Here is a 16,387-nt window from a genome sequence, read left to right as displayed (position 1 = left end):
TTTGCATATTTCAATTTATTCCAACTCATCTAGACCCTGATCTGTGCTGTCCTGGCAGGTTCGTAGGTGACGGGGTGAGTCTGTGTTTTAACTGTCTGGATGAGGCGATGTCTGGTGGCACAGTCCTCATAACATAGATTAGATCTGCTTTAAAGGTTAAACAATCAATAAATAATCTTTTAAGCGTTATGCCAGATTTTATGGACTCTAAAATGACAAACTGTATCTTGTTGCCAGCAGTTCTCCCTATTTCTTGCCTTTGTCCGACTTGTCCTCAGTTCCTGATCCAGAGTGACTTCCGGAGCTGGCCTGGCTGCCCGCGGAGGTGGGCGGGGCCAGCAGGTTCTTGAGTTCTTCGTTGCCGTGGACGACGTCTCCGCCCTCAGAGCTGTTGAGTGAATCACTGAGGGCCGAGAGGGACGATGAGGTGCTCTTGGTTTCGCTGAGGGGGCTTCTTGAATTCAGACCTGGACATGAGAAAGGAGGAAGTAAGAATTACTTCTCAGTTAGATGACAAGGTTGTGAAATACATCTGAGCTAAAGAGGAATATATGAAAGTCCAAAGATAACCCAAAAATAAATCTGCAGGCTGCATACTGTGCAGAAAATCTATTTCTGGTCACTGCCATTGTTATCTGCATGCACACACACACACTACCATACACACATACAGACTAAAAGCAGGCAGCCTGAACCGAGAGCCCTGCTGCCAGTCCAATCAAGATGCAGTGTGCTTTTATTGATCCTCTTCTCCAAGTCCACAATTCAGCAAGAAGAGAGGGGGAATTAGAAGGAGAGAGAGGAGGCAGCAGGGAGGGCTGAGGAGCACGGGTCACGGCCGAAGGATCTAAGATGGCGGGAGCATCTCAGGGCACAGCTCAACAAAGGGCATTCACTCAGGAGGGAGTGAATGGAGGGAGGAAGACGCCTGCACGTGTCTTGAAATGGTTGACCTCTCTTTTTAATACAGGCTCACACGAATGTACAAACGCAGCGGGTATGCTCTTTCAGACAGGGAAATTATTCTGGGATGGAGGATGAATGATTACCTTCGATCAAATCTATATATAGTAGCTCGTTACAGCATGGTCTTTGCAGCATTTTTAATAAACTGAAGCAGCCTTCCAGCTCCTGCACTGCAGGGTTTATCATCTGCTTACCTTCTCTCATCCACTCATGGGAAAAGGAAAGTACACCCTTTGTTAGGCATCAGGACATGAAACGTTTTTACCAGCTTCTAAAATTTGTTGGATCTTAACTGATGTGTAAAAAACTACACAAGTTATTGTACACATGCAGTTATTGTTTTAGAAATAAAGATTAGCGGTAACCAAAATGGACAAGATTAATGTGAAATACTAAGTACACCCCATGATTCAATAGCTTCCAGTAATTGTTTTTGTCCAACTTCATCGGTTTCTCAGTGCAGGGATTCTTGCAAATTCATCTTTACAAAATCCTGTCAGCTAAATGAGATTTTTTAGGCATTTTTTCTCTCCAATCACAACATTTCACCAGATCTGGACTTTGACTAGGCCATTACAATAACTTGATTCTACAGAGGCAGCAAGGGTGTTCTTAGATTTTCCACACATGGCTTTTTGAATTTGGCTTCTTTTCTGCGTATTAAATGAGAACAGGGTGAAATCTGATGAGTTTAGGTTAAACTGAAATAAGTTTAGAACCTGGTAAAGACCAAAACGCTTTCATTATTTCCTGATACTAAAATCCCATCACTGAAAGAGGGTGTACTTTCTTTGTATTGTAATTGTAGGTATGCTACAATTAAGGGGAAAAAAACACAAAAAGCAAATGACCTAGAAGTCGTGTTAACAAAACAAGATTTTGGGGAGTGTCTTAGTCTCCCTTGAGGTGGAACTATGAGCACATACATTTAAATGCATTTTAATACAGATGATTTTCCCCCAGAATGCAACATGTTTCTTTGTGCAGTTTAAGGTAATTAAAGGTTTTGTCCATTTAATGGTGGTGTCCGTCTTGTGTGAGACAAAGATAAATACCACACCAGGCTGAGAGGCTTAAAAGTTGTCCCCAGAGTGGCATCAGAAACCCAGCGGTTCTCCAGAGGACCTGAGGTCTATTGATTCCCCCCCACCCCCCCCAGACACGATAAGGGGCAACCTTTTCAGATAAACAAGGCCACCGTGGACTACAGAGGACCGCTCAGCTGTCTGGACTGGAAACTCCCACCCACCAACACTATCACCCACAACAAGAGGTGGAAAAAAAGAGGAAAAACATCAGCAATAAACTGTACAAAGCTGTTTCAGACAAAAACACATATCGACAAGCTGGGACTCAGGGCCGCAGCTCTAAAAGTCTGAGGACGGTCGATTGGAGGAGGCTTGTTTGTGTCTTCCTGCCTGTCCTCTGAACTGACCTCTGACTCTGTTTTTAAACTCCTGCATCACACCGTTTCTGCTAACAGTACAAAATGATTTTTCACACAGAAATGAAAAACATTTTTTGACTGAGAGATGATTACGATGCTTTGTAAAAATATTCACCCCGCGGAACCTTTTCACATCTCGTCACGTTAACTCCATGAATCTTATTGGGATTTTTATAGGAGAGGCCAACACAAAGTAGTGCATACGATTATCAAATCTACCCACAAGATTCTCAATTGAATTTAAGTCTAGACTTTGACTAGGCCATTTTAACACATGAATGTGCCTTGATCTAAACCATTCCATTTTAGCTCTGACTGTATGTTTTGTATGTTTTCCTGTTGGAAGGTGAACTTTCACCCTAGTCTTGAGTCTTTTGCAGCCCTCAATTTAGCTCCGCCCATCTTCCTATCAACTCTGACCAGCTTCCCTTTTCCTGCTGTAGAAAAGCATCCCCACAGTATGATGCTACCAGCACCATGTTCTACCATGGAGACAGTGTGTCCAGGGTGATGTGCAGTGTTAGCGTTCCTCCACATGCATCATTTTACATGTAGGCCAGATATGTCAAATATTACCTCAGCCAACAGGGTCACATTCTTCCACATGTTCGCTGTGTCCCTTAAATAGCTTTTAAATCCAATTATAATGGCATTCCTTTAATTATGACTCTTTTTTTCCCATAAAGGCCAGATTTTTTGAGTGCATGACAGTTTTCGTATTAATGCTCTCCAGTTTAGGTGAACCGCCATGTCTAGGTAGGTTTGCTGCTGTGTCAGTCTTTCCATTTCAGATGATGTGAGATGATTAAAGCTTGGGATATTGTTTCATAACCCTGCTTTAAACGTCTCCACACCTTCCTCCCTGACCCGTCTACTGTGTTCCTTGGTCTTCATGATGCTGTTTTTTCTCTAATGTTCTCCAACAAACCTCGGAGGCCAGAAACAGAACATAGGATTGGTTCAAGTGATAAGATTTAAAATTTGATCCCAAAGTGATGGAGGACCGTACCAAAATTATCATCCAGTAGTGGGTCACATTTCTATTCAGAACAATCTGTTCGTTTCCACCCAATCCTACATGCGAGTAGTTTTTCTAAAATAACTTTGTCAAAATGTGAAACTTCAAGCAAGGTAAGAAAGAAAAATGTTAATAAAGATATTAGTATTAATATTTTTTTCTGATACTGAAATAAATTTGTATAAAGAGGTTTTAACTTTTCACTAACAGGAAATAAAATGTAAACCGAAAAAAAAAATTAAAGATCCTTATAGAAAGCTGTGACGGTGACTTTTTTCCCCCCCAATTTTTAGGCATTCATTCTTTATTACAGTGTGAGAGGACGACTAAAGACCTGATCCCAGAGCCGGAGTCCTTTCGCCGACAGGAATCAGTCCCTACCTGCATGTCCGGTACTGATGTGGCTCTTCATGTCGCTCTCCTCCATGCAGACGTAGTCACAGACGCTGCAGCAGAGTGAGAACATCCACTGCTCCTTGTCCACATGACGCGACATGTGGCTGACAAACTGGGCATTCAGCTCCGTGTGGAAACCGCACACATGGCAGCTGGACGGGAAACAGACAGCAGGGGGAAAAAAAGGAAAAATGGTGAGAATAACAAGAGGGACACAGTCAGTTTTAGTGTTACATTTGCCTGCATAAATTACCAAATGTATGGTGTCACTGCATTCGTTTTAGTTTGAATAAGATTATTTAAAACTGCTTTAACTGTGATCTGAAAATGGTTAGAATACTAAGTCTCAAATGTTCAAGCACGGAGCAAATTTCCGTGAAAACTCAAGGAAATCAGTCCAGGGTCAGTGTCTGATGAAATGCTAAAAATGGGAACTGGGTTGGTTTTATATGAAACAGGAAGAAGGTGTGTAACAACATTAAAAAAAAAAGAAATCAAAATTGTGAAGTAATTGTGAGGTTTGGTTCATGATGCATGGAGAAAAGCAGCCTTAGATACAGCTTCATCACATTTATTGGTTTAAAATGTTCTATATGCAGGGTGGAATGGTTTTCAGGGTACACAACAACTTTTCATGTTTTAAAAACAATATCTGGAACCACAAGTTTGTGTTTATTGTACATTTTCTCCAAATCCAGACAGGATCAAAATTAATGTTGAGATCGAAGCTTAGTAAAACCATTCCAGAAGTTTGATGTTTTTCCATTTCCAAACTAGTTTTAATGTGTGCCTGGGATCATTGTCCAATAAATGTCCAAAATGTATCTCAGTTTCCATCCCTCCGACCCAAGCTGTCCCCCTTAGATGAAATAAAACAGGTTGGGATGTTTAGGGAGAACCCAGGAATCAACCCAGCCTCAAGCCCATCATAAACTAGAAACTATTGAAACACCAGTGCCTCCATCCACAGTGAAGCTAATTGTACATGGCCATGAACTGGGAGTGAGAGACCCTGTTTCAAAATTAACATCTTCAAGCTCGACTAAAGATTTGCAGCTGCCCACATGGAGAAGCTAAATGCCTTCTGGAGACAGACGGCACAAAGATTAAACTATATGGCCACAATGTGACAAATTTTTGGAGGAGTCATGGCGAGGCTTTAAAAGCTTAGACGACTGCACCAACTCTCAGGCAAGATGGTGGCAACATCAAGTCGTAGGTCTCTGCCTGTTGGGTATGGAATAATTAAGGACTACATCAGCAATTCTTTAAAGAAACCTGGACGCTACTCTGTTTTCCACCAGGACAATTGTCCCAAACATACATCGCTATGAAAATCCAGATCCACATGAATGGGAAGTATGTTTAATACCTGCTCAAAGGTTGTTTTTTTGTTTTCAAAAACTGTAATATGGAATATGACTGAATATGAGCATGAATCATTTTGACCATGTGTGGATTAGAGAAAATTGACTAAACTTGTGCATACATGTCTTATTTTTAAGAATCACTGCAGGTTTTGTAATAGCACTGAAAAATGAACAGTTGAAATTGACCTTTAAAAGCTTCAAATTAATATAACCATCATGGCCATGGGTGTATGTAAACTTCTGAAACGTCTCAGTAAAATCATACTGTATGAATCATGGGCTTCTAACAAATGAGATGTACTGTGTTATGTTGCAGGCTTTAGTGATGCTGGGAGGCTCATAATCTTCTAAAACTCAGCTTTGCAACATCCTAGCAACAGTAAGCAGGTCTGTCTTGGGCGTGTAAAGCCTACCTGTAGTAGTACAGGCAGTTCTTGCGCTCTGCAGAGTCGGCTGTGACAGCGCTGACGATCTGCTCGGCGTCCGTGTTGACTAGCTTCACAGAGTGGATGGTCAGGTGCTGATTGAGGTTTGCTCTGCACTTGGCTGCGTAAGGACACAGGTGACACTTGTATTTCCTCTCCTCTGCAACACACACACACATGAAACCCCCCCTTACTGTAAACGTCACCCCAGGTGAAACTCTTAAACCCGATCACTCAATTCTATACACGGCACTAGAAGGTAAAAACACATGGATATAGTGAGGTTTTTTATTAGCACTATATGCAGAAACACGTTTCCTTTTATGTAAAAACAAATTAGCATAACAACACGTCTACCGCCCCACTTCACCTCAAAAACACAAACACTAACACACAACCCATTTGCCCCAAGGACATGAAGCCAGGCAACCTTTATGTCGCCGGGGAAACCAAAAAGACCATCACACTGACATATGCCCCTGCTTCTGCTCTCTGTGGTGTGGCCAAGCTGTTCACAGCCAACACTCTCATATGGTGTGTGTGTGTGTGTGTGTGTGTGTGCACCCTAAATGTGCGAGCATGTTTGGTTGTGTGGGGGCATTTGGTACGCAAGTCTCCACTTGTGAGCTCTGGTGTCCCAAAAAGGCTCCATTTATCTCGAGTCCAGAGGAAATGTGCCTTTAAATAAAACAGGGAAGGTAGGATTATTATTAGATTCCTGTAAGTAACGAGGATGGAGCGCGGGACAGTGGAAGACAGGGATGAGTTGAATGGATCAATGGTGAAAACGCAGTGTAATCAGGTCACCTGGGACTGGGGAAGCCTCCCAAGCCTGTGTGTGTGTGTAAAAGAGAACCAGTCGGAGCAGCAATAGGACCGTGTGTGTAGAGAGAGTGTGTGTGTGCTGCATCCTTCAAGCTGGGTAATTAGACGGCAGTTTTCCCAGAGAGACTAATCATGGTAGTAATCTTTTTAAAGGAAGGGTAATCTAGTCCGGTCAACCTGATCTATTTATAGCAGGAGGCACAAATAACATCTATAAAAGGAAATAAGAAAGCTCGAGCAGAGACTCGGGGTTGGTGTGTGGACATGTCATTTACCTGTATGGAGAGACAGATGTCTGGAAAGGGTCTGCTGTCGGCCGAACACCTTCCCGCAGACGGGACAGGGGAAGAGCTGCTCGTGTAGTTTCCACTGGGCGAGTCCGTTTCCTGGCTCGCCGTCATCCTTCTCCGAGTCTAAAACACAGATTTACCTGTCAGTCACCGCTTGCACAGACAAACAGAACAGCAATCTGCACGGTTCCTATTTATCCACACACACAATACAGTGCCTTGAAGAAGTATTCAATTTAAATGTTTCACATTTTTGTTACATTACAACCACAGCACACATTTGTGAAATAGAGGGAAAATAAAACAGGGTTTGCAAAATGTTTTACATTGTTAAAACTCTTTTACTCTGCATCCATCTATTGTCTGTAACTGCATAGTCCATGCAGGGTCATAGACAGCCTGCTGCTGGTCTCCAGCAGGGTGCACCCTGGACAGGTCTACAGTCTATCGCAGGGCAACACAGAGAAACAAACTCACTCTTCAGGACCATATGCAGATATTAACAAACCTGAAATTCATATTTTTGGGCCGTGGGAGAAAGCCAAATCACGGGAAGAACATACAAACTTCATGCAAAAAATGACCTACATGAAACCTGGACCTTCTTATTGAGAGGTAATCGTGCTAAGAACTGTACCAGCATGCAGCCTCCTTTCCCACTTTGATACCCCTAAATTAAATCCAGGGGAACAAATGAGCCTTTAGAGGTCAGTAGACAACTGTGTTCCTTGGTTCCTTCATGATGCTGTTTGTTCTCCAGTGTCAGATTAAAGGGGAGTGAATAAAAAGGCACTCCGTTCCTTCCACTTCACATGAAGCTGAAAGGAACATCAAACTAAAATACATTTAAGTATGTAGTTGTCCTGTAAGAAAATGTGGATTAGTTCCAGGGGTATTAATACTTTAGCACTGTATGCTATGATGGTCAAGTACAAATGAGGGGAAAAGCAACCAAAGTCCAAAGAGAAACCTAAAGATTTATTGATCAAACCCAGTGTTACATGAACGCCCTGCCGTCTGAGAAATGCTCCGTATCCAACCTTCAGGAGGGATACAGTTTAAATAGATTCTTAACGTTGGCATCAAGCAGAAGTCCTTCACTCTAAACCCTCTGAAGGTAAGTATACCCCTGGAGCCCCTTTTCACTATATGCTAACCCAGTCCTACAAGCACCTAAATAAAGATGGCTTCCTGCAGGTGCTTTTAAAGAACTGCAGCTTTAAATCAAACCGCAGGATCTGAATGAAACAATTTACAACAGGAAACATGCAATACTTTTCTTCATTGCGCTGTTCATCCTCCACAGAGTAAATGAAGACTATATTCACAGTACACATTGATCAGACTGCAGTTTTTGGCCTTGAACTAAGCCTGTTTGAGATTATGGAAGAAAGCCTGTGTGTGTTCCAGTGGTGACAAATGATGTGTTATTTATACAGCTCTGAATACTCAGAGAAGAAAAGCAAATATCTTCTTTATTCCAGGCATTTAGGGGGAAGACTTGGTAGTGCGTTCCTTAAGAACAGATGGCGTGAGAAGACGTTTAGCTGCTGCTCCTCTAACTCCGGCAACCTTGAGCATTTTTTCTTTCTTTGTCAGATTTTAACTTCCTCTTTGACCCCCAAAATGCAAAGCAGCTTGGTTATGTTGTACACAGTTTGCATTGTTGCTTTACGATGTGTCACAGCGGCTTTTGTGGGTTTTTAGAGGCAGCAAAGCAAGAAAAATACAATTATCCATATCTTTTTTTTTTCTTTAAGTATGGCTGTTTGTTACCATATGTAAAAAATCTAAAAGCAATCAAAAGGGATTTTAAATGTACTGTCCTATTAGGCCAAAATAATTTTTTTTATATTTTCCCCTCAAATCAAAATATTTAAAGTTTGGGAAACATTCTAAATCCTATTCAAACTTTGTGAAGTTTATTGGAAAGAAAACACATCTCGTCTCGTCGCTATGATGAAGGCAAGAGAAGGCAGCAACAGTACAATCTTTTATTGTAGTAGGATCATCTCCCACTGAAAGATTTAAAAAACATTTAATGAAAAAATGTCATGTTTAGAAATAGTTTTTAACACAATCAGAGGTGGCTTAATTATTGGCACCCCTGCTGTACAACTTAATTTAACCTATCAGTATACAGAAAAGGGGATCTTTGACAATCACCTTTGTTCAGCTCAACCACAGATGATCTACAGGATTAAAGTCTGAAGACTCTGGTCATGGCTGAAGGCTGAATCCATCTGGTTAACCACTCGTGTTGATTTTTGAATCATTATTCTGCAGAAGATTCAGCTATAACCCATATAAAGTTTTCTGGTAGAGGTCGCCAATTTTTTTATTCAAAAACAAAAAGTTCATGATGTCATGTACTGTGATGCCCACTGCATTACAGATCTTCCACCATACTTAACAGTGGACACTGTGTTTTTCTACATTTTCATATTTTGTTTCACACCAGACCCATGTGGAGTGTTTTTTGCCAAATTATTATTATATATTTTTTTTACAAAACTGTTTCATTTTAACTCAAAGACGAGCCCATCTTTATGCTGCTCTGGTTGATTGTGAAACACACATTATGATGGTGATAAACTGCACCTGTGACTTTTCAGAAAGCAAGCTAGCATCGTGGAACCAAGGGGGGTGTGGTTTTCAGCAGGATCGACATAGAGCATAACACATACAATGAGTTTCCCTCATTCTACGGTGCTAAACACATCTGAGGTGTGTGACAGCTTATTGGTTAAGTTGTATTTTTAAGTGTCGCCTGCTGGAAAAACTACCCCCGACTGAAGTCCAGAGATCTGTTTTGTCTCATCGCTCTACAGAACAGCCTGTCCAATGTTTGTTTAGGGCGAGAAACGATGTGGATAACTCTCTGCTCCCCCATGTTCCTGTCTGCTGGCCTGCAGAAGAAACAGACCGTCTGTGTATCACATCCTCAAGCTACAAAGCTAACTAGCATCATTCAGATAAAACAGGGCTGTGAATGCCTTGCTTGGTGGCTCTGGGTGTAACAGAGGTGGCTTGACAACCCCCCCCCCCTCACTCCAGCCACATGAGGTCTAGCATTGTCCTGCATTAGGAGGAACCCAGGGCCAACCGCACCAGCATATGGTCTCACAAGGGGTCTGAGGATCTCATCTTGGTACCTAATGGCAGTCAGGCTACCTCTGGTGAGCACATGGAGGGCCGTGAAGCCCTCCAAAGAAATGCCACCCCACACCATTACTGACCCATTGCCAAACCGGTCATGCTGAAGGATGTTGCAGGCAGCAGATCGCTCTCCACGGTGTCTCCAGACTCTGTCACATGTGCTCAGTGTGAACCTGCTTTCATTTGTGCATCTGTGAAGAGCACAGGGCGCCAGTGGCGAATTTGCCAATCCTGGTGTTCTCTGGTGTTGGGCTGTGAGCACAACCCCCATTTGTGGACGTTGGGCCCTCATACCATCCTCATGGAGTTGGTTTCTAACCGTTTGTGCAGACACATGCACATTTGTGGCCTGCTGGAGGTCATCTTGCAGGGCTCTGGCAGTGCTCCTCCTGTTCCTCCTTGCACAAAGGTGGAGGTAGCGGTCCTGCTGCTGGGTTGTTGCCCTCCTACGGCCTCCTCCACGTCTCCTGGTGTACTGGCCTGTCTCCTGGTTGCGCCTCCAAGCTCTGGACACTACGCTGACAGACACAGCAAACCTTCTTGCCACAGCTCGCATTGATGTGCCATCCTGGGTGAGCTGCACTACCTGAGCCACTTGTGTGGGTTGTAGAGTCCGTCTCATGCTACCACGAGTGTGAAAGGACCACCAACATTCAAAAGTGACCAAAACATCAGCCAGAAAGCATCGGTACTGAGAAGTGGTCTGTGGTCCCCACCTGCAGAACCACTTCTTTATTGAGTGAGTCTTGCTAATCGCCAAAGATTTCCCCCTGTTGTCTATTCCATTTGCACAACAGCTGTGAAATTGATTGTCAATCAGTGTTGCTTCCTAAGTGGACAGTTTGATTTCACAGACGTTTGATCTACTTGGAGTTTTATTGTGTTGTTTAAGTGTTCCCTTTATTTTTGGTGCTCGAGATAGGGTAACGCCTGCCAGCAAACTTTGTACATTAAGTAACGACAGGTGAGATTATTATATTACATTATCTGACCTCCTGCATCTGCTAAAATCTGCCTTATGAGAGCTGATATCAGGCGCAGCGTTAAGTCCAAACTTGAAGGGTTTGGTGGCTGGAGCAGAAGAAGCAGAGGAGGATTAAGTGGCCTGATTCAGAGGAGAAGCAGGAGGAAGGGTTGGTCACTCAAGGGACTGAGAAGTCAGACTGCAGGGACCTAAAGCCATGACCCAGCAAATACACTCATGATTAAGCCAATTAAAGTGGATGGCCTTGAAGTGGTTAACACTTTAATTAGTGTTGTTAGAGCCGAGAGGAGAAACGCAAACAAGAAATGAAGGAGTGAACTAAGCCCGGACTGGAAGAGAGGAAACCTGGAGCTCCTCTGTAGTCGAACAAGTATCACATTAACTTATGAAATCATTTCTACGTTGTTTAAACTGAAAAAGCTTCACTACGGAGGTATAAAACTGCCAATATTTAGAATAAATATAAAATTTCCAAATGCCTCGGAAAATAAAACATGCAAAAATGTAACAAAATTATTTTAATTCGCTCATTTATTGATCCATTAAAGGTGACATTAACATTTCATTTAAATGTCTCCCTGTAATAATTTATCTTCACTTGAAAATATCTTGTGATGTAATTTTGAGTTTTATTGATATCTTATTTTTTATCCGCATATTCATTCTGTCTGGCTTTACCTGCAACTTTTTTCATATTTATTTAAAATGTACACATTTTTATGTATTTGTTATCCACCATAATGTTAACCACTTATTATTTAGAATATTCTATTAATGGTCAAATACATTTTTGGGGGTTAATTATTCAGAGCAAGATATTCAGAATAATTTCTTTTATTCATTTCTGTTTTGAATATTTTTATATTTATTTTTATTTATTTTTGTATGTATTTTGGCAGTTTTATTGGCTGTCTTTTTTATTTTTTTTGCCTCATCCAAATTTGTATGAATTTAAGCTTGATGCAGTTTGCAGCATTTCATAATGAAGTTGTTTTTAACAAAGTACTCACACACACTCCTGGTTCATCCCACTAGCTGGGTCAAAGCAGTCAGGTTGGCTATATAGGATTTCCTTATTAACAGGTATTTCATTTGCAAAGGCTAACTGGACATGTTTGACCAATGCATCAATTTTAGGCTAAAAAATGAAATCAAAAAGTGAGGAAATCTACCTTGGAGACAGAAAAAGATGTCAAACAGAACACAGGTGATAAAGCAGAAGAGGCTGAATGTAAAGCTTAAACTCACAGGGGAAAGGTCTCGAAGAATTAACTTTCAGGACACTGTTGACACCCAGAAGCCAATCAGATTTTCATTAACTGGCAGAGGGACAGAGGAAGCTGGCACAAGCTAATTAACCTCTGGATCCCTCACTGTCAAAGACACACCAAGGGTAGTTGTGAGATGCCAGGGATGAGTTGGAGTTGGGCGGGGTAGGTGGATGCTCTGGGCAGAGCCTTTAGGTGCAGAAAGGCCAACGGAAGGTAGATTAACCTCAGTCTGCATGATGTGTATCTACAGAAGGTCTAAAAATGTATTTGCATATAGAGCATGTGTCACTGCATTATGATTTAGGGACTTCTATTAAAAAGTAATGAACTTTGAAAGATAGAGTATTTTAAATATTTCTGCTACATATAAATAAAAATCACTTTTCAGTTATTTTGTTCATTAATTGAGCCTCTGGATCAATAAATGCCTACTTGTTAGTAACACTAACATGATATGGTATTTAATGAAAAACTGCTTTCATTTTTACTTCAAAATAAAAAAGAGGCTCTTATTTCCATTTAGACAAATGCATTGGGATTGCTGCACATCCTATTCTAAATCAAAACATAAGCAAAAATTAACAAATGTATTATTTAGCCAACAGAAAGTGAGAAAATTTGAATACCGATATTTGTCTTTCCAAACATAAACATTTGCATTAAACAAGTGAAAAATGCTTGAGGATGAAGCTTGTCTGTGAATCGCTGAACTACGGTCCTATTCAGTGATATAGAATATGGGTGAGGATTGTTTGTCAAATTAAGAGTATTTTTGAAAATAACCATCAAGTATTTATAAAACATATCTTTCAAAAAGCCAACATTTCTGTCTTAAAAAACTATTTTTATTGGTGCGATGTAATATTTTAATCTGAAATGTTTTCATTAGCTGCAAGCAGAAAATTCTCATAATTAACAGAAATACAGGCTTGAAAACATCAGTTTGTGTGCAGTTAATCTATATAATGAGTTTCACTTAGTGAGCCAAGTTACTAAAATAAATCAACTTTTTAACAATGTTCTAATTTATTGAACGGGTCTGTAATATTTAGTTGTATAAGCACCGTTGCTAGGAACCGCTCCACATCTGTGTCGACCAACTTCAGGCACCAACAAACCCAGCCCAGGACAGCTGGACTACAATCCACAGTTCATCAGCATTTCTTTATTTCGTCTTAGAAACCGCATGTTTGATGTCAACCCGTGTGTCTTCTGTAGGTCCTAGAATTAGTCTGGGGACCAAGAAGCTGCTCGACTCGTGCTCGTGTTTGGGGTCGTTGTCTAAACACATTTCCTTTTAAGCATAAGGCAACATGACCTTGTCAAGTACTTTAATGCCTTTAAACTGGTCGATTGTCCTTGACATGAGATAAATAGGCCCGTCACCATAGAATGGGAAACATCCTCTCATCATGATACCTGAGCCACAATGCTTCACAGGTACTGTAGGTTGAATTTGGGGTTCGTCTGAAACAGTTTCGAACCTAAATGTAACAATCAGTCTATGAAATATTTCTCAGTTTATCTATAGATCAGTGAGTGTGTTCTTTGGCAAATTGTAACTTCTTTTTCATCAGTGGGACTTTGTGGGATTTTTGCTGATAGCTTGGCTTCACATAGGTGTCTTCTACGTACTTGCAGGGAAATGTAGATGTTCTGTAATCACCTTTGAATATTTACCACCTCAGCTATTCTTGAAGCCCTACAAATGGCCGTTTTTTTGTTTTCTTCCACATCTTTCTGGTTTTGGTTTGCATTTTAAAGAATCCGAGATCATTTTAGCTGAGCAGACCATAATTTTCTGCACCTCTTCACTCATTTTTAACTAAATCCAGATGTTCTTCTGAGCATTTTCTGGAACAACCTGTGATTTTGGGAGAGGAATGCATCCTAACCAGCAGGTATAACATGCTGTCTTCATCCCTAAATCAGGGCCAACTGTTTATATACAGAATGAATCTCCTCAGTGACTGAACTCCATATTGCTTTTATTTTGAACATCAATAATGATTTCAGCAGCATGCATGCATATCATGCACGTTGAGCCAGTTTGTTTTCTATTACTATACCACACATAAAAAATAATTAGGAAACGGTTTGCCATGTTGAAATATAATTTCTACGAAAACCAATGATATATCTGGTTTTGACTGCTGTTATTTTGAACACAACTGTGTGCGTGTAACTTCTGCCTCACCGTGGAACGGTGCCCTGGTGGAGGAACTGGCCTCTGCGGGGGACAAGCTCTTGGAGCGCAAGTTAAAGGGTGATTGTCTGAAGCACTCGTCCAGGAATGAACTGGAACAGATAAAAGCAGAGGCAATGTTACCATCACTTACACTGCCACTAAAAACACCCACAGGTTTCAGTCACAGTCAAACTAATACTGACCATTAGAAAGCACAAATACAAGCAGTGTATTTATAAATGCTGAAGCACATGGAGAGAAACTGACCTACCTATTTATTCCCACCATGTTGCTGTCTTTGTGGTTGTTGGCTTTGCTTACTTTTTCTGGAAACAAGAAAATAGCAACTTATCAACAGATTCAATTTAGCATTATTCATACCAAATACATCTGTTTCTTTGTATCCTCATAGATGTCTGATAACAACTCAGACATGAAGTCAAAAGGAAGAAACTACAGCAGCTGGAACTATGGAGGTTGAAGCTTTGTGAGAGGATTCACACTCTTTAGAAAATCTCTTTTCTAAAGATGTTCAGGCTCATGTCTGCTACTGTCAACAAATCTTCAATCCAATGCAAGTTAAAACCACTCCTCATTTATTTACATTTTTCTCCAAAACAGCCAGAATTTTATATTTATAAGAATGTTTTCTTCAGGTGTCTTTCACTCAGTTCAGTCCAGTCCTTGTACCTTACCATGACTGCGTACCGTGTGACATGTGCTTAAAAAAATGAGAAAAGTGAATACATTGAGGATGGGAGAGGTGTCAGACCTAAAAACTAATTACAGTTATCTCTGTAACAAACAGCAAACAAGCCTCCTCAGTTCATCATTAGATGTGGTGGAGCTAAAAAGTATTATTTCACAGCTATTTTGGCTTTATGGCCACCCTGGATGCTTAAAACAGTACTAAGAGACATCAAGGACTAAAATATTTAGTCTACAATGATTATCTTTAAAACGCCACCTGTGAGCACAGAAAAAAAGAGATTTGTTGTGGTGAAATTCTTGTGTTAGGAGCTGAACTACACACTTTAACATTTCCTTTAAACAATCACCTCATCTTACCTGGTCCAGCAGTTTGTCTTTGATTCTCCTAACTTCTTTGTTGCTGACTCAGCTTCTCGTTGTTAAGATTAATGGCAGTGACGCGGCTGAACATTGTGTCTGATCCAGCCATCAACTACTGACAAATAAAATCTCCAAAAGTAATTAGCCTAATATTACTTTTCCAATTACAGTGGGGAGAACAAGTATTTGATACACTGCTGATTTTGCAGCTTTTACTTACAAAACATGTAGAAGTCTTTAATTTTTATCATAGGTACTCTTCAGAAAACCTGCAAAATCGGCAGTGTATCAAATACTTCTCCCCACTGTCTATATATATTTGTGAAATGTTTCAAGTGGTACGGTAACTTGCAAAAGGTTTCTCACCCTTTTACGTTATTCCCATTTTATTACAGTAAAACCACAAACCTTAATGTATTTCTCTGGAATTTCATGTGAGAGACCAACACAAAGTAGCAAATAATTATGAAGTGAAAGGAATGTTTTTTCAAATGTTTTTACAATTGAAAATATGAAAAGTTTGGTGTGCTTTTATATTACTCCGATGACACCCTGAAATAAAATCAAATGCAGCCAGTTGCCTAATTAGGAATCAGACTCCACCTGTGAGTTATGTAATGTCAGCATAAACAGAGCTGTTCTGTGAAGGTCTCAGATGTTTGTTGGAGAACACTAGAGAACAAACAGCATCATGGAGACCAAGGAACACAGTAGACAGATCAGGGAGGACATTGTGGAGAAGTTTAAAGCAAGGTTAGGTTCTAAAAAAATATACCAAGCTTCTGTTTAATCGACCCTTTGAAAGTAGAAAGAGTATGGTACAGCTGCTAGAGATCTGACAGGCTGGGCAATGGAAGCACAACTCAGAAGCAGCCAAGAACCCCTTGACATCTCTGGAGGAGTTGCAGAGAACCCCTGCTCAGGACAGAACAGCTTTTTGTTATACAATCCTCAAACCTGACTTTGATAGGTCAGG

General features: G+C 40.8%; 1 protein-coding gene across 3 annotated transcripts in view; it reads right to left on the bottom strand.

The window, feature by feature from the left end:
* znf827 (zinc finger protein 827) overlaps positions 1 to 16,387 on the bottom strand; it is a 96,347-nt gene that overhangs the window by 9,966 nt on the left and 69,994 nt on the right. For 2 of the 3 annotated variants that reach the window (XM_047364842.1, XM_047364841.1), the window contains exons 7-12: positions 14,612 to 14,666; positions 14,350 to 14,450; positions 6,723 to 6,860; positions 5,611 to 5,782; positions 3,813 to 3,979; positions 258 to 467 (exon numbers count right to left, since the gene is read on the bottom strand). In XM_047364842.1, coding sequence (XP_047220798.1) covers positions 258 to 467; positions 3,813 to 3,979; positions 5,611 to 5,782; positions 6,723 to 6,860; positions 14,350 to 14,450; positions 14,612 to 14,666 — 843 coding nt within the window. The remainder of the gene's footprint in view (positions 1 to 257; positions 468 to 3,812; positions 3,980 to 5,610; positions 5,783 to 6,722; positions 6,861 to 14,349; positions 14,451 to 14,611; positions 14,667 to 16,387) is intronic. The other variant, XM_047364843.1, reaches the window with a different exon arrangement.

Source organism: Girardinichthys multiradiatus, chromosome 5, assembly GCF_021462225.1.
Source record: "Girardinichthys multiradiatus isolate DD_20200921_A chromosome 5, DD_fGirMul_XY1, whole genome shotgun sequence".
NCBI lineage: Eukaryota > Metazoa > Chordata > Actinopteri > Cyprinodontiformes > Goodeidae > Girardinichthys > Girardinichthys multiradiatus.
The sequence above is the reverse complement of the archived record's forward strand: the minus strand, read 5'-3'. Positions and strand labels throughout refer to the sequence as shown.